Source organism: Hypomesus nipponensis, chromosome 7 (genome assembly GCF_054491055.1).
Source record: "Hypomesus nipponensis isolate SF chromosome 7, ASM5449105v1, whole genome shotgun sequence".
Classification (NCBI taxonomy): domain Eukaryota; kingdom Metazoa; phylum Chordata; class Actinopteri; order Osmeriformes; family Osmeridae; genus Hypomesus; species Hypomesus nipponensis.
The window spans coordinates 13537645-13563894 of record NC_140367.1 but is presented as its reverse complement, the minus strand read 5'-3'; the positions used below and the strand labels follow the sequence as shown (position 1 = coordinate 13563894).

Genomic DNA, 26250 nt, shown 5'->3' with positions numbered 1-26250 from the left:
GGATGTTTAAATGGGATGGGTCTTTTGACTGCTTGGCCACCTCATTGCTGCTTGCAGCCATATTTGGATTTGGTCAGATTTGGTATCCCATTGGTAAGTCTGCAGCATGGATTTTTCTTAGTCTCAAAGCACTTTATAAGAGAGGTAGCGAAAAAACGTTATATTCATTCAATCAAAATGGCGGCCACATCAATTTGATTGGCTGTAACGAAAAAACGATTTCGAAAATGAAAGTGAATAACTTTTGTGACGCTTGGTCTGAAGATCATCTGTGGCAATGTTGAAGAAGATTCGACAAACCTTATAGGAGAGGTAGCGAAAAAACATCATCTGTGGCAATTTTGAAGATTCGAAAAGAATTGCAGGAGGAGTAGCGAAAAAACGCTTTTCCTTAACATTCAATATGGCGGAGAATCTATAAGTGTGTATGATGTCATAGAGTGCGTTTAACTCGCCTTGATCCAGGGAACCCAACGATACCAATGATTTTGGAAAATGTGGCATATGGTTCAAAAATTTCACAACTTTTGACCATTTGGTTCTGGGGGCTGCCATAGACTCCCATGGCAGAAGAAAATGTGTAATAATAATAGAGGGGGTACAATTTTAGGGTGTGCTTGCTTGTGTCGAATGCAGAGGGGTCCGTTTTTTAATTACATGTTTACAACTAATAATTCCGTATATTTTATATAAAAAATGCGTAGCCTACTTAATATTTATGAAGATAGATTTAAAAGCATTTTTTTTTTTGCTCATTTACAACTCAAAATACTAAGAGTGAAGAGTAGAATGAAATAGTTGTGTTCTCATTTCCCCTGCAAGAGGGAATGGTGATCAGCAGCCTCACAGTTGAATCTAAGTGAATACATTTGGCAGACTGGTGTATGAATGGACCTAATCTCTATGACTTATATGTCATTTTAAGTTTTTCCCTTCTTGTGATATTTTCAGGCATTTAGCCTACTCATATTGCATTCATTCATTAGTAAAGAACCTCCTTTGAAGCTTATTCTAACAACGACGTTAAGTATCAGCAGTAGCTATCTCAGATGGAATCGCGATTCAAATAATACCATCTGCTAACTGAAAATATGCCCCCAAAAACGTAAATAAGTTTGACATTTATTTAGGGGAAAATCCCTCATTCATAAAAATCTCAGTGGTAGCGATCATTGTCAGTAACAATGCAAAATGCGATATAGCCCTGTGTGGAGAAGCTGCCCCGGTAAATTGTACTAGTACAGTACTAGACGTTCGTCTTGGTAGCGATTGCGTTGGTTGAATTCAATTTAACTTTCCGTTCTACGGTTTAGAATGAAATGAATTATTTTTATGAACAGATTGACAAAGTTTAGGCTGTGGCAATGGAGTTCAAGTTAGTAGTCACTAGTCAGATAGTTTCACCTAGGACTATTGAAAGACTTTTGATTAAGTGAGGGTAGTGCCAAACATGTACCGCCGTTTGACTTCCTACTGTAAACAGATGTGGAGATGTTTTTGTTAGCTACTAGACTAGGCTACAGCATTGCAGTGAGCTACACTGGTTTGAAACCACAGGTAATGATAATTTCACCTACAAATCGTTAACTTGTAATTAGAGATGCTCCAAACTGGTTTTTTGGTGCCGATCACTGGAATCAGTATCTGCCGATCCGATAATACCGATCACGGTGTTGACTCCCTAACCGCTCAGTCATCTGACCCCCTGAATTGACAACCATCTGTTCTATTGCAGGGAATGTGCAACATTCCAATGTTGAAGCTCTCTCGCTTACTATAAAATGTGTAAATAATAATAAATATAAAAATAATAGTAAAAATATTAATCTTTAAATAAAAATCACAACAATAGAATCACATGTGCAACATTCCACTCTCTAGAGGCCCTCAAGAGAACTTGGAGCTTATACAGTAGCGTTCCTGTGGAATAGTAATAATACAAACTTAACTGCAACATAAACAGGCTAGCCAAATATCCAATGTTTCAATTCAGTCAGTTTCAAGTCGATTAGTCTGCATTTAAGAGGAGATAACATACAGAATAAAGATTAAAGGTGCACAGGTAGTCAGCAATTAAGTAAAAAAACATGTATATCTATTAGTGCTGTCAAACGATTAAAATATTTAATCGCGATTAATCGCATTAATGTCATAGTTAACTCGCGATTAATCACAATTAATCGCACATTTTAATCTATTCTCAATGTCCCTTGATTTCTTTTTGTCACATTCTTTTTTTCAAATTTTAATGCTCTTATCAACATGGAAAAGTGGTTCGGATTGTTTCGTGCCAATATTTATTTATTGAAAACAACATTGCAATCGCCTGGCTTTGACGAGGGGGCGGAGAATTCGCATCAGCTGTGTGCTTGGCCATCAAGTGGTATTTCAGACTGGACGTGCTGCAGTGATAGCTCAGTTTACAACGACAAAACACACAGATCACTGGTCTTGTCAATGGAACCATTTGGCAACTTTTTAAAAGTAAACTCTCCATTCAGAATCTTATTGGCATCCATTTCGGCATCTCGCACTCGCCATCCACTCAAAACGTAACGTTAGCCTACTACAAGAGAATGTCTAATATCCGTAAACGGGCTCTGCTACTACTCTTTAGCCGGCTCGCAAGCCAAACAAGTCAAATCAAATCAAATCAAATTTATTTGTATAGCCCTTTTTACACGCAAGCATGTCACAGAGGGCTTCACATACGCCCATAGAACTGCCCCTCAACCAACCTAAACCCTCAAGGAACACAAGGAAAAACTCCCAGAAAAACTCCCAACGGGAGAAAAAATGGAAGAAACCTTGGGAGGAGCAATTCAGAGAGGGATCCCCTCTTCCAGAGACGGTTGGCAAGAGAGAGGAGCAGAACACAAGCTAAACATAGTCATACAGTGTCAATGGGTTTTGAAACACCAAAAATCCATTGTTCGGCTTTTAGACGTTGGATGGGACCTGGAAACTCGCTGTTGGCCGTCATGGAGGCTGGTTTCCGGTTGACGACCTGGTCCAGCGTTGGTAGACCGACGACCAGGCAGGTCCTGACAGCTCAGACCCCCCCACACCACAAGGGATGTGTGGGGGGGACAGAGAGGAGAACAGGGATTAGAGAATGCCAGGAGCAGCTAACAGTTTCAGTCGTAATAGAATGAGATCCCCACCGGTCAAGTGTGGACTAGTGCAGCAATTTAACAAAGCTAAGAGGGTATTTGATGCAGCCCCACACACCAAGACAGCGACAGCCCCCCTTGGTTGGAACATGAAATCTGTTCCAGGGGAAACAACTCTAAAATAGGTTATATTTATACGAATAAGGATGAAAACAACCAGCCCCCCGTTGTCTCCAACTAGTAAACTATAACAATTAAAATATACAGCAACGGAACTATTACAGTAACAATATACAATAACAGGTTTACTTTATTTGTAACATTTAAATGGGCAGTGTGAACATAAGCTAAACTTACAATTTAAAAGTTACATGTGATACACACATAGGCAAACGCACACCCCAGGTTTACATAGAAAGTACACACATTTAACAATCATAGGATTGACTAAACAGGAACGTTTTTAATCTAGTTTTAAATGTCGAAACAGTATCAGCCTCCCTAATTGAGACAGGTAATTTGTTCCAGAGAAGAGGTGCTCTATATGAGAACGCCCTACCTCCAGCAGTTTTTTTCTTAATTTTGGGTATTACCAGATAGCCGGCATCTTGAGATCTTAGAGTCCTTGCGGGGCAATAGGGTGCAAGGAGACCGGAGAGGTACAGTGGTGCCAATCCATGTAGAGATTTGCAAGTTAGTAGTAAAACTTTGAAATCAGCTCTGGCTTGGATAGGGAGCCAGTGTAAAGAGATAAGAGTAGATGTTATATGATCAAAGTTTCTTGTTTTTGTCAATAGTCTAGCAGCAGCATTTTGTACCCGCTGTACATTTTTCAAGTAGGTAATTGGGAGGCCAGAGAACAACACATTGCAGTAGTCCAATCGGGACGTAACAAAAGCATGTATTAGTTTTTCAGCATCCTCCTTTGAGAGGAATTTTCGTATTTTGGCAATATTACGTAGATGGAAAAATGCAGTTCTGGTGATTTGTTTAATATGGTACCCAAACGAAAGGTCTGGGTCCAATGTGACTCCTAAATTTTTTACCAACTGGCTTTGAGATACTTTGACACCATCTAAGTTTAAGGTCAGATTGGATAAATTATTTCTGTATTTTTTAGGGCCGAAAATTTGAACCTCGGTTTTATCCGAATTAAGAAGAAGGAAATTTGCTGTCATCCAAGTTCTCAACCCGGAAACCCATTTTTCCATAGCATGTGGAAATTCTCCAGGCTTTATGGACATGTATAGCTGAGTATCATCTGCATAACAGTGAAAATTTACCCCAGAGCTTCTAATTATGTTTCCTAAAGGCAACATATAGAGTGAAAATAACAGAGGGCCTAGAACTGAACCCTGTGGTACTCCGTATTTTACAGTAGTGCTCCTGGATGAGCAACCATCATAGTGGACAACAAGTGTTTGTTTCTCTGTAGCCGGCTGTGTTTGTGGCATGCCTGTTGTTTTGTTTCCTGTCTAATTAGATCCGGTGTGGTGTTGTAGTTTTTCTAAAGTCGGTAATTGTTGCAACAGCATGTGAAAAAAACTACAAAGTCTGCAAGGCCAAAAAGAGCGTTAATCGCGCGATAAGAAAATTGACGCCGTTAATTTGGGTTTGCGTTAACGCCGTTAATAACGCGTTAAACTGACAGCATTAATATCTATCTGTATAGTGTCTCACTCACTCTCACATACTTCGTTCACTCTCTCACTTCACTCACTTGACACACTCACTCACTCGAAGAGGGGGCATACTAGAGTATTCAAACCTTACTTCTGATTAAGCAGCATCACTGGCAGATTTGCCTTGATAAATATAAGCATATCGACATTTTTAGTCAACCAGTTCCTCTTCTCATGTCCTGCTGTGCTGAAAAGTCGTTCGCTATCTACACTTGTACAAGGTGCGGAGAGAAAGACTCGTGCTGCTAGTGCAAGATCAGGAAAGCGGTTGGCCTTCCAAAAAGCATTGGCTGTCCGTGACTGTTTTTGTTCGAATGCGGGTCTTGCAAAGTAACGTCGCACATGTGCGATTCTGAAAATTCCAACCGGTTTTCCCATAGACAAAAACTATGACAAACGCTATAGTATGGCTTCAAAATGTACAATTAAGAGGCATTTCTACGAGTATTACGCTAGGTTGCTAGGTCACGGAATCAAACTAAAGCTAGCTAGCTTCCGTTTTGGAAAAACAACTCTTTGGAAAAATAACTCACGCATCTAAAGGTTAAAGAATAATTTCTTACCACTGGCGGCTTGAAATGCCTATCTAACGTTTTATTGAAACGTCTCTGATAGTAGTTATCGCAGATTTTATGTCATCTGATCGGCCATGTTTGATCGGCCGTTTTGAGAACACCAATCAAAACCAATAATGGGAATATCGGCCGATATGGATCGGCGCCGATCAGTTCGGAGCATTGCTACTTGTAATCTAATGTCATAATAAATCCTACAATTAAAATTTGTGAGGAATGTTTATTTTAACAATTGAAAACAGATGCATAATAGACCGCTGTAGTATTTGTTGCCCGGGCAACAGAGGCTAATGTCATGATGCTAATGCTTCAGTGAAATAGTAGACTACTGTTTCCGAAAGTAGATGTACTTCCTTAATAATATCATCTTATATTGTACATTACACATCACAATTGTGTGTCATGTCACAAAGAAAAATTAGCAAGAAGCTATCACCCTGGTCTCTTTGCTTGTGGCGTTTCTGCAGCTGCCTTGCAGTAAAGCAGTTAGCCTAGTATCTCCCAGAACTTACCGAGCAGCTAAACTAATGTTCTGCTAGAGGTAGTCACGCGAGTTTTCGTGACGTTAAAGACGTTAGTAGCGTCAGTGACTGTGGCTAGCAAGTTAACCACCGTTAGCTTCACTTTTCGCCACAAAAACGTTATTTCTACTTAAACCGTGCAACGGAACGTAAATACAAATAAAAGCAACTAAAGCGCAACCAAGAAAAAAATTGACACCTAGGATGACTATGTAGTCTTAATATTGACTGAGTCTTAGGGGGGCAAAAAGAAACAAGAAGAATAAATATGTATGATAGAGGACAAAGGTTGTGCCCTTGCCGAAGGCAAAACACACCCAATAATAATAATAATAATAATAAGAAAAGGCTGGTTCGTGGCTTGGCCACCAATAAGAATAGTTGGAAATCACCGTGAGAATCACCGTCAGTGTTGTCTGACAAGCTGCCCCATAAGCCAGCGCAACAAACTGATTTCAATTTCTGGGTTTATATTTTACAGTTACATTTACATGTATTCATTTAGCGGACACTTTTATTCAAAGTAACTTCCAAGAGAGAGCTTTAAAAACAGTGCATTGGTCGATGATCATAAACAACATGATAGCCCCAAACATTGCGATTAGCCAAAAACTTGAAGCATGAAAAGCAAATAAGTGCCAAAGGGTAGAACCAGAAGAGCATGTAGTTAATGAAATTACACTTAAACAACATGATCCTCGAAAGTGCTGGAGTGTATCAGTAGGAAAGCAAGTAACAATAATATAAACTCCTCAAAAAATGTTCTGAAATGTTATTTAGGTCGATTATTCCTCCCCTTCAATAATACCAATTGGTATTGTATTTTATATTGTTGGAAAGCCTCATTAGTCACCTTTACAACGAGGTACAACTTGTAAGGATAGTGCATTTGTGGAATGGGCAACACAGCTAACCGTGTGGGTAGCGGCCAGAAAAAAATTGCCAAAATCCCCTGCAATATTTTTCTGTTGGTATTCACTCTCGTTTTTAGTTGCTTGGTGGATTGGATGATTGCACTCTCCCACAGTAATAAGGAAAAAACGAAACACATTGGCCATTTATTCACTTTATTCATTTCACACTGTCAGTGACCTCCGTAGCGTGTGGAAGATCCATATGCAGCCACAAGAGCTTGGCACCTCCTCCTCATGCTGGTTACCAGCCTGGTCACACACTGCTGTGGGATGGCATTCCATTCCTCAACCAGGATTTGTTGCAAGTCAGCCAACATGTTTGCGTTGGTCACTCTGGCACGTACAGCACACCCAAGCTGATTAAATTTGAAGATCAAAACGAGAGTGAATACCAACAGAAGAATATTGCAGGGGATTTTTTGGGGGCCGCTACCCACACGGTTGGCAGTGTTGCTCATTCCATGAATGTACAATCCTTACAAGTTGTACCTCATTGTAAAGGTGACTAATAAGGCTTTCCAACTATATAAAATACAATACCAATTGGTTTTATTAAAGGGGAGGAATAATCGTCCAAAATATCGTTTCCTGACTTTTTTTGAGGAGTTTAATTCACAGCGAGTACAAATAGTTAAATCAGTTACAACTAACCAACAAAAGCAACAAGTCCCTCAATAGTTGTCATCGTGTTCCTGGAGGAACACATATATAAACCCTTGCCTTGTCCACCTGAACGTCCACCTGAAATACAAAATACAACAAATATCTCACATTATTAAAACAGATGACTTGTTGCATTCTAGTAGGCCCATTGTCTGTTTATCTATTTTTTGGCTTCATAAATTAACATTTACCAGCCACGTGTATCCTTTTTAAATTCCTGAACACCATTACCAGTTCACTCTTCCTTTCACAGGTCCAAAACAATTTCAGGCACTCAGCACCTGATTAAATAATTTGGGATTATTGAGCATGTTTTGCATATATTCAAACATACCTTATATGACCTATTATTAAACATTCTACATATTGCTAGAACATATACAACAAAGTCAAAATGCATTATAATGCAGCTGTGTTGGGGTACTATTAAAAAAACAATGTCACTCTGACATATACAGTGAGGGCAAAAAAGATTTGATCCCCGGCTGATTTTGTAAGTTTTCCCACAATTCAAATCAATTCATAACAATCGCTGTTCAAATAAATCTACCATTACAATTATAGACTGATTATAAACTAATTTCTTTGTCAGTGGGCAAATGTACAAAATAGCAGGGGATCCGAAAAAAAATTCCCCTCACTGTATTATTGATCATATGATCAATTATTATTGCACTTTTTTTTTAAAGGTCACTTGAAATGCTGTTTTAGGATGCTTTTATATAGGCCTTAGTGGTTCCCTTTTACTGTATCTGAAGTATCTTTCCCTAAATTTAGCCTTGGTGCATAATTACAGCCACTACGAGCAGTCCCACAATGAGCTTTCCTCAAAACGTGCTGTTTCTGTGTCTGTAGCTTTAAATGCTAATGAGGAGGAGAGGGGCGGAAACATGCGCTAATGTTTACAACTGATGTATAGCAATGGCTCGTAGCCCCCGTTGCTATAAGATGCCTCGAATTTAGCCATTCTCATCTGATCACCCTGGTTTGCAGAGGTGCACACTTAGTCATTTCAATGAGGAGAAAGGCGGATATCGCGCGCCATAACTCAAACAGCAGAACAGTTTTCCAAATAACAAAGAAGTGTGCAACACTCGCGTTACAGCGTTTGTATTCACACACACACTTGATTAGCCTGGTCCTAACCAGACCCTCGTACATTTCATTTGTACAAAGGGTCTGGGATCGCTCCATTGACAAATGTTAACTTCCTTGAAGGAGGGTCCTCTGTTGAAGTTTAAAACTATTGGATCTGCCCAGAGCCACTCTGATTTCCCATAACCAATCGCAAGTGTTCGCTTTAGCCAACTCCTTCACCACTACTGTAACGGAGATAGCTGCCGTAGCTGGAAAATCTAACTTTTCCCAAACCCCGTGGGGAGGAGGGCCACAACATCATGGCTACCAACAAAACTGAGCAAGGAATGTTCTTGCTCCGGCTTTAACCTATGGATATTCGTCAGCGTTGCCACAACCGCAGAATAGTTTCGCTCACATGTTTCTCCGCTGCCATTACTGAACTACTCAAACTACTGCACGACATTAACGTAATCGTTCTCAGCCACTCCCTCTGTTCGCTGATTGGACCTACAAAAAATGTGTTTCTGGAAACCGACTTCAGAGCCGAGCTCCCAGACCTAGTACAAAGCAAAATCCAAATTGAGCGGAAGTACGTAGGAGGGCAGAGCCAGGCTGAAGGCCAATTTATACTTCTGCGTCTCTGTTAACGGACAGACGCATGCACGGAGTCGGACGGATTGGTTGAATTTATACTACTCCGACGGCTCTGCGTGCTGAAAGCTATTCACCGCAAGAACAGTAGATGGCGCTGCACTGCAGGGCTCGCTAGGTTATCGAAAAGTCGGAGCAAATTTACAAATTAGCCGCTTCATTAATAAAATAAGCACATTCTTAGCAACTGGGACGGGTATGTAACGGACGTGGTCTTGCGAGTTCCGTCAGGCTTTTCCGGACCATATCCACCCTTCACCGAGGGTCGAACACGCCATCTCTGACTTCCCAAGCGCCACCACTACCAGCTACGCCATAGAAAAGCTAGCTATTCGTTGACGCGGGTGGCCCATTACATACCTGAGGAGTGAGTTTCACCGATTCACACCGGCTACATTAACCCCTCTGAAACTCACTCTGGCGGCTAGCTAAGGCTAACCTAGCGAGATCCGGGTCACGGCACCAATGTGACGGATATGTCACGGACGTGGTCTTGCGAGTTCCGTCAGGCTTTTCCGGACCGTGTCCACCCTTCACCGAGGGTCGAACACGCCATCTCTGACTTCCCAAGCGCCACCACTACCAGCTACGCCAAAGAAAAGCTAGCTATTCGTTGACGCGGGTGGCCCATTACATACCTGAGGAGTGAGTTTCACCTATTCACACCGGCTACACAACTACACTGCCCATTTCTCGTCACATTTTAATTCAGATGCTGATTTACATGTACTGTTTAGCTGAAATATGAATTGTAAAAACTTACAACAATGGCGGTCAAAGGATTCTGTTCTCTTGTTGGTCACGGCAACCCCGCCCCCGCCCCTGACGCAAGCGGTTCTTAATACGGACCAATCACAGCCAAGGGGTATCCGTAAAAAGACGCACGGACAGACGGATAGTCAGGACAATCAGGAGGTACAAGCAGAGCTGTGCGAGGGCTCTGCGAGGACACGCAGAGGTTGTTTCTTGACGGAGAGGGCGTACCCCGTGTGCGTGTGCGTAAAAACGCAGAAGTATAAATCAGCCTTTACACTTGATTACATTAGCGACAGTAAGTCAGCTGGCTCGTAGCCCCGTTGCTGTAAGATGCCTCGAATTTGCCCATTCTCATCTGATCACCCTGGTTTGCAGAGGTGCACACTCATAATAAAGGGGAAAGGCGGATATCGCGCGCGCCATAACACCAACAGCATAACGGGTATCCAAATAACAAAGAAGTGTACAACACTGGCGTTACAGCGTTTGTATTCACACACACACACACACTTGATGCAATCTACCTTTACATTAGCAATAGTAACTCAGCTGTTAGCTGCAGAGCTAATGTTACAGCCACATTCTAAGGGTAGCAAGCTAGGTAACCATATACAGTAAATCAACAAAATGATATAGCGTTAGTTACCTTACTTGCAGGGGTGAAAGTAAGCCGGTAGTGGCCGAAATTAGTTCCCGGTACGCCGTACCGGCAAGAAATTACGACACACGCACAGGCCCGTTGCGACAAGGCAAGAAAAACAAGCAATTGCTTGGGGCGCCGAGCTGGCTTGGGGCCCCAAGACAACGACTGGTTAAAAATAAAATGCAACGACGAACGTGTGAGCGCCCCTTTGATAGTCAATGCAGTAAAGTGCAATGACACCGTTATCGGGATCCCCCTCAAGGGGCCCCTCTCATGATCTGTGCTGCTGGCAAAATACAAAAACCTCGTCGGTCGGCAGTCATCATGAAGCGGAATTATGCTTCAGGAAGCCAAAAAAGGAAGAAGAGAAAGGAAGAGGAGGATAATAAAAAACAAGATAGTGGTAAGTGATAAATTACACTGGATAAAATAGCCCTACTTGTCTTGGTGTAATTTAGCAGCAGGTAGGCTAGCAAAAATATGTTTGTTAGTCCGTTAGACAGAGACTTAGTTTTAACATGCCGCAGTGCTGTGTCCCTTGTTGTTTCAATAGATCGGAGTTTAAAAAAACAATTGACATTCAACTGTCTTTCTAGCGGGAGCGGACTGCGGCACACTTGGGACATTTTTCTGCCCAAATCAACAAAGCTGCCATATGATGGCACTTGTCTCTGCCGATTTCGCACTCGCATGTGCTGTACCTGACTGCCTGACCCTCATCAAAAACAGATACAGGTGGGTTAAAGAGTGATACTAGAGTGATAAGAAGTCCTAGTGAATGCTTGATAAGTAGACTATAATACAGTAAATAAACAAATAAATAAATGATAAATAATTAGGCTAAGTGACATTTTCGGCGCGCGCATTACGCACAGCGTGTAGTGCGCGTTATGGGAGCGGCGGCACTGATTACACCTGTATCATAGTACCACCAAGAAATAAAAACTACTTTCACCCCTGCTTACTTGTCCAAGGTTTGTAGCTTGACCAAGGAGAGTTAGTAATGATCCAGAATTGAATTTCAGCAAGGCCAGCTTTGTATTGGCTCAAGTTGAGGAAACAGTGGTGGCTGAAATGTTTGGCGCAGACATACAAAACTTTGTGTCGGTGCATTTCCAGCAAAAATCAAATTAAGATACTGGTTGTGCAGAGGCTTGGATGAAGGAACTAAAAAAAAAACACCAAACACTGAGCAACTGTTATGCTTTGTTCGTTTGCTAGCCATGATGTCTCTCCAGGAAAAAACGATATCGTACTTGCCTTTGCACTATCGTAGCTCAGTTTTCCATGGGCGGGCCAGATTATCAAGCAGAGAGAAGGGCGGTTGCCTGGCTTCTTGTGATGTCACAAGGAGGAGATTTCAAACGGAGCAATTGAGCCTTGAGCCTGGCTTGGTTTACACCTATCGAAAATTCTAGCCACTGGGGGCAGGGCCGTTGCTAGCAATTCTGGGCCCCCTGAAAGAATATCGGTGTCACCCCCTAACTTTTCATCGCTAAGGATCAATTTTACACCACTTTTTTTTTCTTAGACTATATGTGTTATATATTTTTCTTTATTTTTCTGTTTCTTTATGTTCTTGACAGTGCCTGACATAGCTCTAGAGAAACCGTTTCAATTTATTATTGTATGAGGACAGCAAGCTGTAAGATTAGATTATTAACATTAACAAGACTCATGTCAACATACCATAGCAGTTATAGCAAACACTCATGTAAGAATGGAAAATTGTGTCCTACTGCTACTGGAATTTTTTGACAGCGTAGCCTATTATAACATTTGGCGAATTATAACCTTACGGATCTTTTCTTTGGATGATATTTAGCGGATAATTTTGTAATGTCAGCCTTGTCAGGTAATTATTTTACACTGCTGACCACACGTAACGTTAAACGTATTTGGTTAACGCAGTCATGTTAATAGCTGGCTAAGCACTAGCTTCTTAACATTAGTCAGTCCAACATCGTGACGTTGGACGAGGCGAGCTATGCTATTTCTCGTGAACCACAGGGCGCCTGTGCAGCTAGCTCAATGCTCTCACCTTTCTTCAGAAAAAAATCGCTGCCATTCTGGGCTACTGATGTGCTCCTGGCCTCTCTTTTTTCCTCTCCTCTCTTTTTTGGCGTCCCGATTTATTTTTCTGTTTTGGCATTGTCAGTTCTCTATTAATAACCAATTGGCTGCTGCTGCAGTTCGTGAGCAATGCCGTTACGCGCAAATTTTCAAAAAAGGAGAGAACCATGGACCAAAGCTTTTTTTCAAAGAAGGGTGTTATTTATTTTCTTTTTTTGCTTGATTTTGTGGCTTTGTTTTAACTCTGATGCATCAGTATGACTATTAGTTAGGCCTATGCATAATAACTTAGTAATAGAAAGGGAAGCCTACATAATAGGCTACTACTGGGGTTTTTGTGGGCCCCCCCTGGGCGGTGGGCCCCCCCTGGGCGGTGGGCCCCTAGAATTGTCATCACCTTTCATCCCTAAACGACGGCCCTGACTGGGGGACCAAAGGCAGGCAAGGGGAACTCATATTAATGTTAAATAACCTCCTGAAGTGACGTTTTCATGTCATGTGACCTTTAATACCACAACTGAAGTAACAAAACTGTAAACCGATAAAATTAAGGCCAAATAAATGTAATGCTCTTTGTGTTGATAAGTGAAGCTGAAAACACTGAAACCACTTATATTCTCCAGCATCACAGGTATTCAACACCCAGTCAATGAATTGCTCACTCTCAGAACAACACTTTAATATATTTAACATTGTAGTATGAACATCTGTAAAAGAGCAATGCGGGTCCTAGCACATTTGGCGCCCTAGGCGAGATGTATGAACAGCGAGAGGGAAATATGAAAGTGTCAAAGAGTAACTAAGCACAATATTTCAATCAGGCATCAACATTTATTTAAACCAACACGGCATCCCTGCTCCCTCCACTACTAGACTTATATGTTAGTTTTCTTTGTAATATTATGTTGTCTGTTTTGTTTAATCCTTTGTCTTAATATTTTACTGTTGTCTTGTTTTGCTTGTACTCATACATGTAAAGCGACTTTGAGTATTAGAAAAGCACTATAAAAAAAAGAATTATTATCATTATTATTACATAAAATGCTTAAAAGCGGTAGGGGAAGTTAGGCAGTGTTGGGTGTAACGCATTACTAAGTAGCTGCAATAAAATTACTTATCCACTGAAAAAGTTAAGTAAAGGATTACTGTTCATTTTTAGGTAATTTAATTACAGTTACTTGTAATTTACTTGCGTTACATACTGTAAATTAGTCAAACACTTCTGTATAAATCAATATTGAATTAAAATCTAAATGTATCATGTTAGGGTAAAAGTGAACACTGCCTCGTTAGCTGTAGTGCAGTTGCTCGGGAGACGTGAGTTTTTGCTGCAAAGGCACGGGCTCTAGCGGTTTGAAGTTGAAGATTTCGGACTCGGCTGAAGCAAGGAACTCTAGCTGTTTTACCAAATGGAAATATTCCAAGTACGTTACGTTTTTATCACAGGTTGACAATAACATTAATGTAAAGTGCAAGCTATGTTCTGGGGAGAAAAAACGATATGCGCCTGCGGCTAGCCCACTGAAGATCAGAATCAGAAATTCTTGAAAAATTCTTAAAAGACTTTCCTTTCTGTTGTCTATCCAGTCAAGGTTTATAAGGATTGTAAGAAGTAATGCATTACATTACTTATTAAATTACTTTTAAGACAGAGTAATTACTAAAGTATTTTAAATACAATATTGATGAAGTAATTAATTACTTTTTTGAAGTAACTTACCCAACACTGAAGGTAGGGATCAGTGCTGGATGCAGAGCAGGAGGTAGGGGTATGTGGGGGCCAGCGCTGGATGCAGAGCAGCAGGTAGGGGTAGGAGGCTGGGCCCAGTGCTGGATGCAGAGCAGAAGGTAGGGGTAGGATGCAGGGATCAGTGCTGGATGCAAAGCAGGAGGTAAGGGTAGGAGGCTGGGCCCAGCGCTTGATGTAGAGCAGGGGGTAGGGGTAGGAGGCAGGGACCAGCGCTGGATGTAGAGCAGGTGAAAAACTGAGCAGGTAGAAGGCAGCAGCAAGCAGACACCAGGCACAGTGGTGGGATCTGATTCTCAAGCCATCCCTGGCAACAGCAGCAAGAACATTCAGGGTAGCAGGGCTTGTGGACCTGAAAGGCAGGCTGGGAATCAGCTGTTCTGCTTTGGGATTTGTAAAATAAAGATGGGATCTGTCTAAGCATGCAAAACAGATAATGTAACTACACGTAGAGTAGACTAAATGGCAAAAGTGTCTACCAACGTAAACCATTAATTTAAAACGAGCCAACAGTTAGCATAACAAACAGCATTATAAACACGTTAAAAATGACAAAATGTTTGTGATAGATATCTTGTGACAGAGCTAGCTAGCTACCTATTTCGTTTGATGCCGGCTCACACATTTCTGCATTTAAATGTCCTTTGCGCGGATGTATATTTATAGAACGCCGAGTTAATAACAATTAAATAAATAAATAGGTAAATAAATAGATAAATACATACATAAATAAATATGGCTATGAAATACATTCTGAAATTTAAATTAGATGCCAATAAATATAGCATTATATTATTATATAGCTGAATCCATTTACCAACATCAATAAATAAATACATTTATTTATTTCAAAATTAGGTTTTTGTAAAGACAACATTTATTTATTTCATGTGACTTTTATTTCCTAATGCCACATTTATTTATTTTTTGAGACTTTTACACACCACATATATTTCCACACCACATGTATTTCCACACCACATTTATTTCTGTGCTGTATTTATTTCCGATCTCACATGCAAGATCGAATGCAGATATAGGGACACCTAGATTCAGTAGATGATGGAAGACATTAGTCATGTCAGAGATTGCATGCTGGCCTTATAGATCAAATTGATCAGCATGGCTTGTCAGGATTATTTTGGCTCACATTGTCGATTTTGTAGAGGTACTTGGGCGCAAGGCCGTAGCCATGGAGTCAACATTGGGGGGGACAAATACATTTTGTTATGACATCCTAATTTCAGACAGCGTGCGTGGTTGCCTGTCGTAGCGTAGCACATTTATATTTTTATATCAATTTATTGGCGGGGACATTTTGACCAGATTTGAATATTGGGGGGGGGGGGGATGTGTCCGTCCGTCCGTCATCTGCCGCTTGTCCAGGGGTCGGGTCGCGGGGGCAGCAACCTAAGCAGGGAGGCCCAGACTTCCCTCTCCCCGGCAACTTCCACCAGTGTGCAAGACGGCAAGTGTAGAAAGCCACAACAAGAATCTTCCTTTAGGGTTTAGCGTATTTTGATCGTCACATATTGTCTGGGTTCACAGTGACAATTTAAGTAGGCTCATTTGTAAGATGTAGTTTCATAAAGGGCTGTGGTATCGTGGGACATTTGGCGTTTGCCTCAAAACAACTCCAAATAGGCCCACGATAACCAGCTGTTTTCGATGAACCCAGGCCATACAAAATGTTGCTTGAATGCCAATAAATGTGTGACTATAAGCTCGTTTCATCCATGTGCCTGAATAGCTTCAATGGACCAACAATCATGTGTTTTGCTCTAGTCGATCAAATCCAGGGACGGACTGGGGGGAAAAAGTGGGCTGGGAGTTATACTGTCAGACCAGCCCACTCAGTAAACGGCGCACGGCCCACTCAAAACACGGCGCGTTGTCCACTAAATGCATCTGCATCGCACGGATCGTCATTGGCCTACTTGGAAAAATACCCATACACTTAGCATTATTTTGGATGATTACAAAGAAATTACACCATATATGTTTAATTTCTTAAGTTAAACATCCAAAGTCCATAAGAACACATTTCAGAAGACACGTCAGAAAATGACGTGAGTGTGAATACAGATTGCGGGGAGCAGTATAAAGGTCAGTCAGTGACTTTAGACTACAAAAGGTCTTAGAGCAATTTATACTTATTCAAGCTGTGACATGTGAAAAACATGAGATGCTAGCGATGTCAGAGGGCCGGTTGGTAATGGAAGTGGGCCGGTATTTTGGACCATCCCAACCCTGTCGGCCCACCGGGGATTCTCCCGGTATCCCCGATGGCCAGTCCGCCCCTGATCGAATCCCACTTCATGCCAGCTTGCAACTGTTTTATTTTCTTAGCCTACAAGAGCAAATATGAGATGCAACTGGAAATTTGCCAAAATGTTGAATGTTGTGTGAATTTGTGACAAATCTGGTGATAGAGGCCAACAGCAGCTGCTGCTGTTAGGTGAACGCGCAGCTCGCGTACGGAAACCAGGTAGTCTGGAAACCAGGATGATAACACCGCGGGTGTCCAGCACCTGTGCTAAGGGGATAGCTGTAGAGCTACTTGTATGGGGGGTGGCTTTACACTGCCAAAAAGCATACAATGTAGACAAGCTTTGCCCACAATGTCTGTGTTGTCTCTGCCTTTTTATCATTGGTTCCCAATGGGAGTGATGGCGGTGACCTAGTAGCCTACGTGAGGGGACTTGGTCTTTGATAGCTGCGACGTAGCGCTGAAGTTATAGCTAGGTGCTTTATCGACTTAGCTAGCTCTATCCACATAATAGCAGAGCGATGTAGCGGTGGCAGTGATTGTCTTCCTTTGTTAGGCGTAGCGACGGTGGCTAGCTGTGTTAGCTAGCTAACATTACCTTGCACTAATCAGCCCCCACTACCTGTACATCTTGCACACGAACAGTGCTCGATAAGTCTTAAACCATTTAAGACTTAAATGTTCTGTAGAGCACTTATCTGCCGAAGTACCTCTACAAAATCTACAATGTGTGCCAAAATAATATATCCTGACAAGCCGTGCTGATCAATTTGATTTATAAGGCCAGCATGCGATCTCTGACACGACTAATGTCTTCCATCATCTACCGAATCCAGGTGTTCCTATCTGCCTTCGTGCTTTGTGCAGCTGCGTTGGTCTGAAGATAACCACACCCCTCTCGTTTGCATGTGAGATCGGAAATAAATACAGCACAGAAATAAATGTGGTGTGGAAATATGTGGTGTATAAAAGTCTCAAAAAATAAATAAATGTGGCATTAGGAAATTCCCATTTAATAAATAAATGTAGTCTTTACAAAAAAGTAATTTTGAAATAAATAAATGTATTTATTTATTGATGTCGGTAAATGGATTCAGCTATGTAATTATATAATGCTATATTTATATATTTATTGGCATCTTTTTTTAATTTCAGAATTTATTTCATAGCTATATTTATTTATGTATGTATTTATCTATTTATTTACCTATTTATTTATTTAATTTTGACTAACTCGGCGTTCCATATATATTTGTGTATGCCATGGAAACGGTCAAACCAATGAAAAACGATTTAAATGGTAAAAATTACAGGCACGCTCTACGTTTGGGTACGTCATATCCGTATTTTCTATGCGGTGGTGGCCCAAGAACCTGGACCACGTTATTCCTCTCAATCTGTGCGACCGTAGCAATTACTATAGCAAAAAATATAGTTTAGCAAAATGTCAGGATTGCCTCGCCGGATTATAAAGGTATCGATTCCACCTTTATACATTTACTATTGATTAATAAAGTCAAATTACTCTATTGAAAATGAAAACATTGATCAAAGCACGTGCATTGCCGGTTCATCTGTTAAGAGCTATTGGTAGTCTAGATAGTTAAACGTACTTCCGGTAGCTAACCTGCAATGCTAAACTGAATCAAAGTTTGGTAATATTTCCCACTTTTCCATCTATGAATGCTAAACTATTTTTTCGGAGGCAAATGTAGTATAACGTTATTTTGTTTGGTTTGGGATGTTCTGGTTGGTTACTATTGTTAAGACTGGTACAGTAAAGCTAGCTTGCGTGATTAAGACAAAACCGCTAGCTAAGTCAGATAGTGTAGTATTAGCTAGATTTGGCCCGGTCTTGGAAGATAACGCATAGTTTTCTTGTTAAATTGCTGTTCTGCACGATTAGGCTTGATATTTGTCCTAACAGGTTTTGAAAAAGGTCCAGAGGTTTGTATTGGATACCGTTAGTGGATTGCTTTGCTAACTAGTGTTAGACAAATGGTGGTATATTTAACTTGCTCATTGTTACTGAAGAGGCTGAACTAACTCAGGCTTTTAGGAACTTTCTTTATTGAAAAAGACTATTTTGTAGAGACGCATCATCAAAGAGAATAGTGCCCAGGAGATGAGTTAAATTGTTTTGTTAAGGTTTGGAACCTAAGTCATGTCCAGTTTAGAATATAGAGAATTTGGTTTCTCAAGCAAAACCACAAATTGACAGGACTTGTTTTGAGCAAGAATTCCTTTATTTTGGCTGTAGACTAAACACATTTGGGCTTGACATCAAAAGATGAATGTAAGATCCAGCGATTAATATTCCAGCTTTTATTTCCAGGTACTTGCATCTGGATCTGATGCGCAATTTACAAAATAGCACCTTTTGTTTGAACCCACCCATTTTTCATGTGAGTATAAGTATCGGAACAGATAGATATTTAATTGAATAAGACTTAATATTTAGTTGCAAATCCTTTGCTTTCAATAACGGCAGCAGGTCTGTGACCCATTGACATCACCAAACGATTGCATTCTTCTTCTATGATGCTTTCCCAGGCTTTCACTTCAGCCTCTTTCAGTTGTTTTGTAAGGTTCCTCCTTTCAGTCTCTTCTTAGGCAAAATGCATGTTCTATAGGCTTAAGTCTGGAGATTGTCTTGGCCAGTCTAAAACCTTCGATTTCTTGCTCCTGATGAACTCCTTTGTTGTTTTGGGTCGTTATCTTGCTGCATAAGGCTCTCCCAATCAGTTTGGTTGCATCTTTACTTAAATTGCCAGACAAAATGTTGCTGTAGTCTTCTGAGTTCATTTTGCTGCTGCCATCATGTGTTACATCATCAATGAAGATTAATGTCAGATGGCTGAGCGGTGAGGGAGTCGGGCTAGTAATCAGAAGGTTGCCGGATCGATTCCCGGCCGTGCAAAATGATGTTGTGTACTTACTGTAAGTCGCTCTGGATACGAGTTAGTTAAATGTAAATGTAATGAGCCTGTCCCAGAAGAAGCCATGCAAGCCCAAGCCATACCATTACGTCAACAATGTTTCACAGATGAGCTTGAATGTTTGGGATCATGAGCAGATCCTTTCTTTCTCCAAACTTTTGCCTTTCCATCATTTTGGTAAAAGTTAATCTTTGTCTCATCAGTCCATAAAACTTAGTCCCAGAATTTGAGGTTCATCTCTGTACATTTAGGCAAATTCCAGCCTGGTCTTCCTATTCTTCTTGCTAATGAGTGGTTTGCATCTTCTGGTGTAGCGTTGCACTTTTGTTCATTAAGTCTTCTGTGAACAGTAGATAATGATACCTTCACTCCTGCCGTCTGGAGGTTGTTGCTGATGTCACTAGCAGTTGATTTAGGGTCTTTCTTTACAGCTATCGCAATGTTTCTGTCATCAACTGCTGATGTTTTCCTTGGTCTACCTGTTCGATATTTTTTATTTGATTTAACCAGGCAAGATAAATAAGAATTTGTTCTTAATTACAGTGATGGCCTGACTGTAAGTCGATAGGGCTGTCCCAGAGAAAATCAACTAATCTAAAAAAATTAAAAAGATTCTATAGGCCTAAATGTCAATGTTTTTCATCAAACCATTTTGTGTGATTTTACCTCACTGTTTTAAGAGATAATCTGGAAAAAAATACATAAAATGGGAGATTGACAACTACATTTACATTTATTCATTTAGCAGACGCTTTTATCCAAAGCGACTTCCAAGAGAGAGCTTTACAAAGTGCATAGGTCACTGATAATAACAACAAGATAGCCCCAAAGCATTGCGGGTAGCCAAAACAAGAAGCACACATTGTGGACAACCAAAAAATAAGTGCCAAAGGGAAGAACCATAAGACAGGGCTCCAGACTAACTTTTTTTACTTGGAGCACAGTAGCCCCTGGCTGAAAATGTTCTGCTTGCGCTCCAAAAATTTAGGGGCACACCTTATATTGACCTGCAATGCATTTATTAATGTAACTGGAGAGGGTAAAATTCAGTGGCAATTTTAGATCGTTTTTAGGAGTGCTCAAGCACTCCTAATATTCTTAAATATATTGTTTATTATCATTTGATGCTGGTAGTTCATGAAGAAAGGGACATCCTTAGTTTTTTCATTCAATATTTTGCATAATAATACATAAATGTATTAATTGTTATCCAGTGAAATTAGGGATTTATATTAGCAAGGGGTTTACGTTTAGCACTTATGCAAGGCACTGTATTCATGTCACATTCTCATTGGGGGCTGAGCACCCCTAAAGGTCTGATCCTAGAATCGCCCCTGCAACGCACCATATAAGCTTGAGTTTAAATACATTATTTAATGTGACATTAGGTACTATACATGCAAGTCTTAAGCTAAATGACTTAAATGTATGATGCACTTTTCGATCAGTCCTCCGAAACCACAACACGATACGTGCCGAGTATAACAGCGCAACAGCTCAAACACAGGCAGGGATACAGTAGCAACGCTAGTGCTAAATAAGTATTTAGCTGCTAGGCTCCATGACGCCGGGTAAGAAGAGCTCGTGAAACTGCTCACCAAAAATATCCTAAACTTTCCAAGACTTTTAGCTAGGTTTACAGGTACCTAGCGAAAAAAAAGCCTAAATTATCCTAGACTTTAAGGTACGGTACTAATGCAGAAGGAAAGCTGATATCGCTGTCTTTCTAGAACGTTGAATCTATGCGTTGTTGCTAACGTGTGCCGACATTATGCACACCCAATGAATTAAAAGTGTGTAGGTCGCACATGCGGGAGTGCTTGTAAAAAATGCTTGCACTGTCTCAAAAACTGGTCGCAAAATGCGACCATCTGGTCGCAGTCTGGAGCCCTGCCATAAGAGCATGTAGTTAAGCAAGTTACATTTAAACAACATGAATCTCGAAGTGCAAGTGTACCAACTAGACAAACATAAATGTACAAACATTTTCCCTATCTGACTCAATGTAGCTGCTGGCCATTCCAGATTCAGTCGCTATTAAATTTGCTATTGGGCTACTAATAATAAGCCTTGTGTCACCAGTCCTGTTGTTACTGAATGCCATTATTTAAAAAAATGGCAGATTGGTTATTTATTATCTCTTGCAATGTACTACAAATTAAAAATATTGTTTGTTTAACATGCAAATCTTCTTTGCCATTTTGCCTAGAGGATTAATAACACCAATTGTAGATAAAGTATGTTTGAGTTTAGGCTAACAGCTACAATTGTGCTCATGTGCCGTGTACAAAAAAACAAAACTGCAGCTTAACAGAAGGGAAAACGGTATCACCGGGAGCTTGAAAATCGTCGACCAAGAGCGTATCGACCAAACAATCGACTAGTCGACTGAGTGGGGGAACAGCCCTACTGTTTGACGTCTGTTACTTTTTACACCAGTGGTTTCAGGGCATTCCAAATAGTTGTACTGGCTATTATGGAACGCCGAGTTAGTCAAAATTAAATCAATAAATAAATAGGTAAATAAATAGATAAATACATACATAAATAAATATGGCTATGGAATAAATTCTGAAATAAAAAAAAGATGGCAATAAATATATAAATATAGCATTATATAATTACATAGCTGAATCAATTTACCGACATCAATAAATAAATACATTTATTTCAAAATGACGTTTTTGTAAAGACAACATTTATTTATTTCATGGGACTTTTACACGCCACATTTATTTCCACATGTATTTCCACGCCACATTTATTTCCACACTACATTTATTTCTGTGCTGTATTTATTTCAAATCTCACATGCAAACGAGAGGGGCGTGGTTATCGTCAGACCAACGCAGCAGATAGCTATGCTACCTGTATGGGGGTGACAGTGGAATCGCACTGCCGAACGGCATGGCTTGTAAGGATATATTATTTTGGCACAGATAGTAGATTTTGTAGAGGTACTTGGGCGGATAAGTGCTCTACAGAACATAGATATTGAAGTCTTAAATAGTTTGAGACTTATCGAGCACTGTTCGTGTGCAAGATGTACAGGTAATGGGGGGTGATAAGTGCCAGGTAATGTTAGCTAACACAGCTAGCAACAAAGAAGACAATCACTGCCACCACCACTACATCGCTCTGCTATTATGTGGATAACTAGGTCGATAAGGCATCTGATTATAACGATCTAGCCTCACCATTATGCCATGCATTACCATTTAGTGAGACGAGACCTGAAGTGAAGCCAGACCATTCCAGACATTACCCATACCTTTGGATTTACAGTAGGCTACTGCTTCAAATTGAAGTCAAGTTTCTTAACGCTTTGGTATTATTGGCAATTTAAAGTTGCAACTAACCAAGACGTGTCAAGACCAAGACCCATTCAACCAATACACAATAATCAAACCCAGATATTAGGTACAGGTTTATGGAATTATTCAATATTAAATCAAACCACTACCACTGGACTCGTTTTAATGACCATTCAGTGACAAAACGGGTTTGGCTGTTCATATGTGCCAATACAGCACAACACTACTAGCTCTACAGTAGCTAGCTCTAGCTGAAATGGTCACACTGATGTCGTCCTTTTATTATTTTGTCAGCTAGCTAGCCGGATAGCCAGCCACTTGGCCTACAGTTGCCGACTTCGAGACCGGTGATAGCCAACATACCACCTAGGAAGACATAGTGTTGGCAGTGATTGTTAGCTTTGCAGACGAGTTCCACGTCACACGAGCGAAAGCCATGTTTATAAAGGTAACTTCAGCGCAACCTCATAGCTATCAAAGATCAAGTCCCCACACGTAGGCTACTAAGTCACCGCCATCACTCCCATACAAAGGCAGAGACGACACAGACATTATGGGCAAAGCTTGTCTACATTGTATGCTTTTCGGCAGTGCGATGCCACTGTCACCCCCATACAGGTAGCATAGCTATCTGCTGCGTTGGTCTGACGATAACCACACCCCTCTCGTTTGCATGTGAGATGTGAAATAAATACGGTGTGGAAATACATGTGGAAAAAAATGTGGTGCGTAAAAGTCTCAAAAAATAAATAAATGTGGCTTTAGGAAATAAAAGTCCTATGAATTAAATACATGTTGTCTTTACAAAAACGTCATTTTATTACCATTTATTACCATTAGCTATATAATTATATAATGTTATATTTATATATTTATTACCATCTTTTTTTTTTCAGAGTTTATTTCATAGCCGTATTTATTTATGTATTTATCTATTAATTTACCTATTTATTTATTGATTTAATTTTGACTAACTCGGCGTTCCATAGGCTATGGCCAATGGGCCTCATTCACCAAATGTTCTTACGAACAAATTTCCACTTATGCAGTTTTCACGAAGATGTTTCATCAATGTTTTCTTATTTGGGATTTGTTCTTGGGTAAGAACAGAATTTACGCACACCCAAGAGCGTTGTTACGCACAATTGAGAGTTGACACGTTTGCGCAAATTAAGTAGTTATACCTTTTTCTTCTGTTCTAATTTAAAATTGAATTTCTGATTTAAATTATGATTTCTGATTTAAATTAAATTGATTTCTGATTTAAATTATTTATAATTTAAAATTGAATTTGAATTTCTCTCCTTTTATAATTTTCCAACTAATAATTTTCATAATTTTACACATTTTGTTTTTGTTTTAAGAAATACACACTACACTTACACTTATGCTAATTTTAAAAGCACTTGGAATTTCCATTGTGTATGAATTGTGCTAGGCCTATATAAATACATTATTTTACAATCGCAATGACAGTTTTTTCAATACCTTTAACACGTTTCCTAAACGCTCAACACAGTGAGCACAACATCCATCTGTGTAGGCTATACAATTAACACATTTCTTGTTGCTTTGACACAAAATGCATAGAGTAAATACACATTTTAAATGCTTGAACTTCTTTCACAAACAAGCTCAACCAAGACCAAAACAATTGATTTTTACTGCCCAATTTACCAATGCTTTCACACTGTCAGCAAACAGATAACATCATGTTCAAAACCTAAATTATTGGCTGAAGTCAAAGTGAACAGCTGTTTATATTGTGAATTGAAACAGAAATATATCCTGTGTATTTTATTCCATTGCTACTGAGAAACAACTGAAGTTATGCAAATACTGTATATCACAGCTGATTCCCAACTAGGAAACACTCAGGTGTTGAGGTTATTTCAATTGCATGACCATATGGTATAGACAGTAAAGAGAACCTCTTTGGGCTGATCTGGTGTGGAAAAATAACAATATAGAGCAACACAAGAAAGTAAGAATACAGTAATGCCTGCACAAGGGAGAGGAAGACAAGTACCAGGACAAGGGAGAGGAGTGGGAGACAAATACCAGGACAAGGGAGAGGAAGACAAGTACCAGGACAAGGGAGAGGAGTTGGGCAAGGGAGAGGAAGATAAGTACCAGGACAAGTGAGAGGAGTGGGACAAGGGAGAGGGATAGGAGTTAGAATGTGTTGTGACGCTCAGAAGGGCCAGAGCTAGGGTAATACTGTAAATGAAAGCCATATTGCATATTTCTTGTCCTGTTGCAAAATGATGCCTTTACTGCAGCAATTATGTTATGTCTTCTTTTTTTCAATACAGTAACCGTACATTCTATAAAGGTACTCTAAGATGGGTCATTCAAAAAACTGTAAACTACCCTTGCTTCGCCTTCAATTCAAATCAATTATGTTAACAGGGAATTTTCCCATCAAATAATAAGTGACTTATCACTGTATTTATAGACCCAAAGTAGGCTTATTCCGCACACTAGGACTACACCACACAATGGCGTATTTATTGCTGCTGCAAAATGTTGCATATCGTTCCCTGAGGAGGGATCACATCCTTGACCATACCTATTTATTTGCATGGAGCGACGAGTAGGCTACCTGTTGGAACGCTTTAGGCAACCAAGAGCAGTCCTCATGGATATTTGTAACAGTCAACTGATTTCTAGGCTGTTTTTTTTTGCTTTAGAATTCAGATTAAAGTTAAACCATTTATTTTTTCACTTCATCAGTTCTGCGCACTTCTCCAGATACAGCGTTCACTGCATGAGTAATTGCATACCATGCATTGGTTTTATTTACTGATTTGTATCCACAGCTGAAATATGATGTGTTGTTTGTCGCTATAACGTCTTGCAGCTGTACCTCCACTTTTGAATTATTATTACTTTTTTCTGTCTTTTCTCGAGGCCTCCACCGTCTTTACCACGTCGTTTTGATATTTCTCTGAGTGTGCACATGGCCCTGCCATAACATGCCCTTTTATGGGAATTAACGGGGCGTTTACTTATGCTAAATAGGAGCAACGGGGCACAAGCTTTCAACCTATGAAATGACTTATGGGATTCATCATTCTAAGAACACACCTGTGAACAATTCTGCTGTTTAAGAGCATTTCATGAATCACACAGATTTTTCTTAGGAACTTAAGAACAAATTTAAGAAATAACTTGGGAAGATATTGCTGAATGAGGCCCCTTTTTTGTGCATTGGCTCTGATTTTCCATCTTCCCTCAAATTCACAATTGCTTGTTTTTCTTTTGTTGTTTACCTCTGAATGCAGTCTGCACGGGCAAAACCTATCCT

General features: G+C 40.1%; 1 protein-coding gene across 3 annotated transcripts in view; it reads left to right on the top strand.

Moving 5' to 3' along the window:
• The window catches only part of ube2nb (ubiquitin-conjugating enzyme E2Nb), a 35446-nt gene continuing 9196 nt past the window's right edge, over positions 1-26250 (top strand). The window contains exon 1 of one of the 3 annotated variants that reach the window (XM_084701880.1): positions 1-93. In XM_084701880.1, the coding sequence (XP_084558006.1) occupies positions 16-93 (78 nt within the window). In that variant the 5' untranslated portion in view covers positions 1-15. Of the gene's footprint in view, positions 94-18030; positions 18162-19013; positions 19093-26250 lie in introns of those variants that run through there. The other 2 variants (XM_084701882.1, XM_084701881.1) reach the window with 2 other exon arrangements.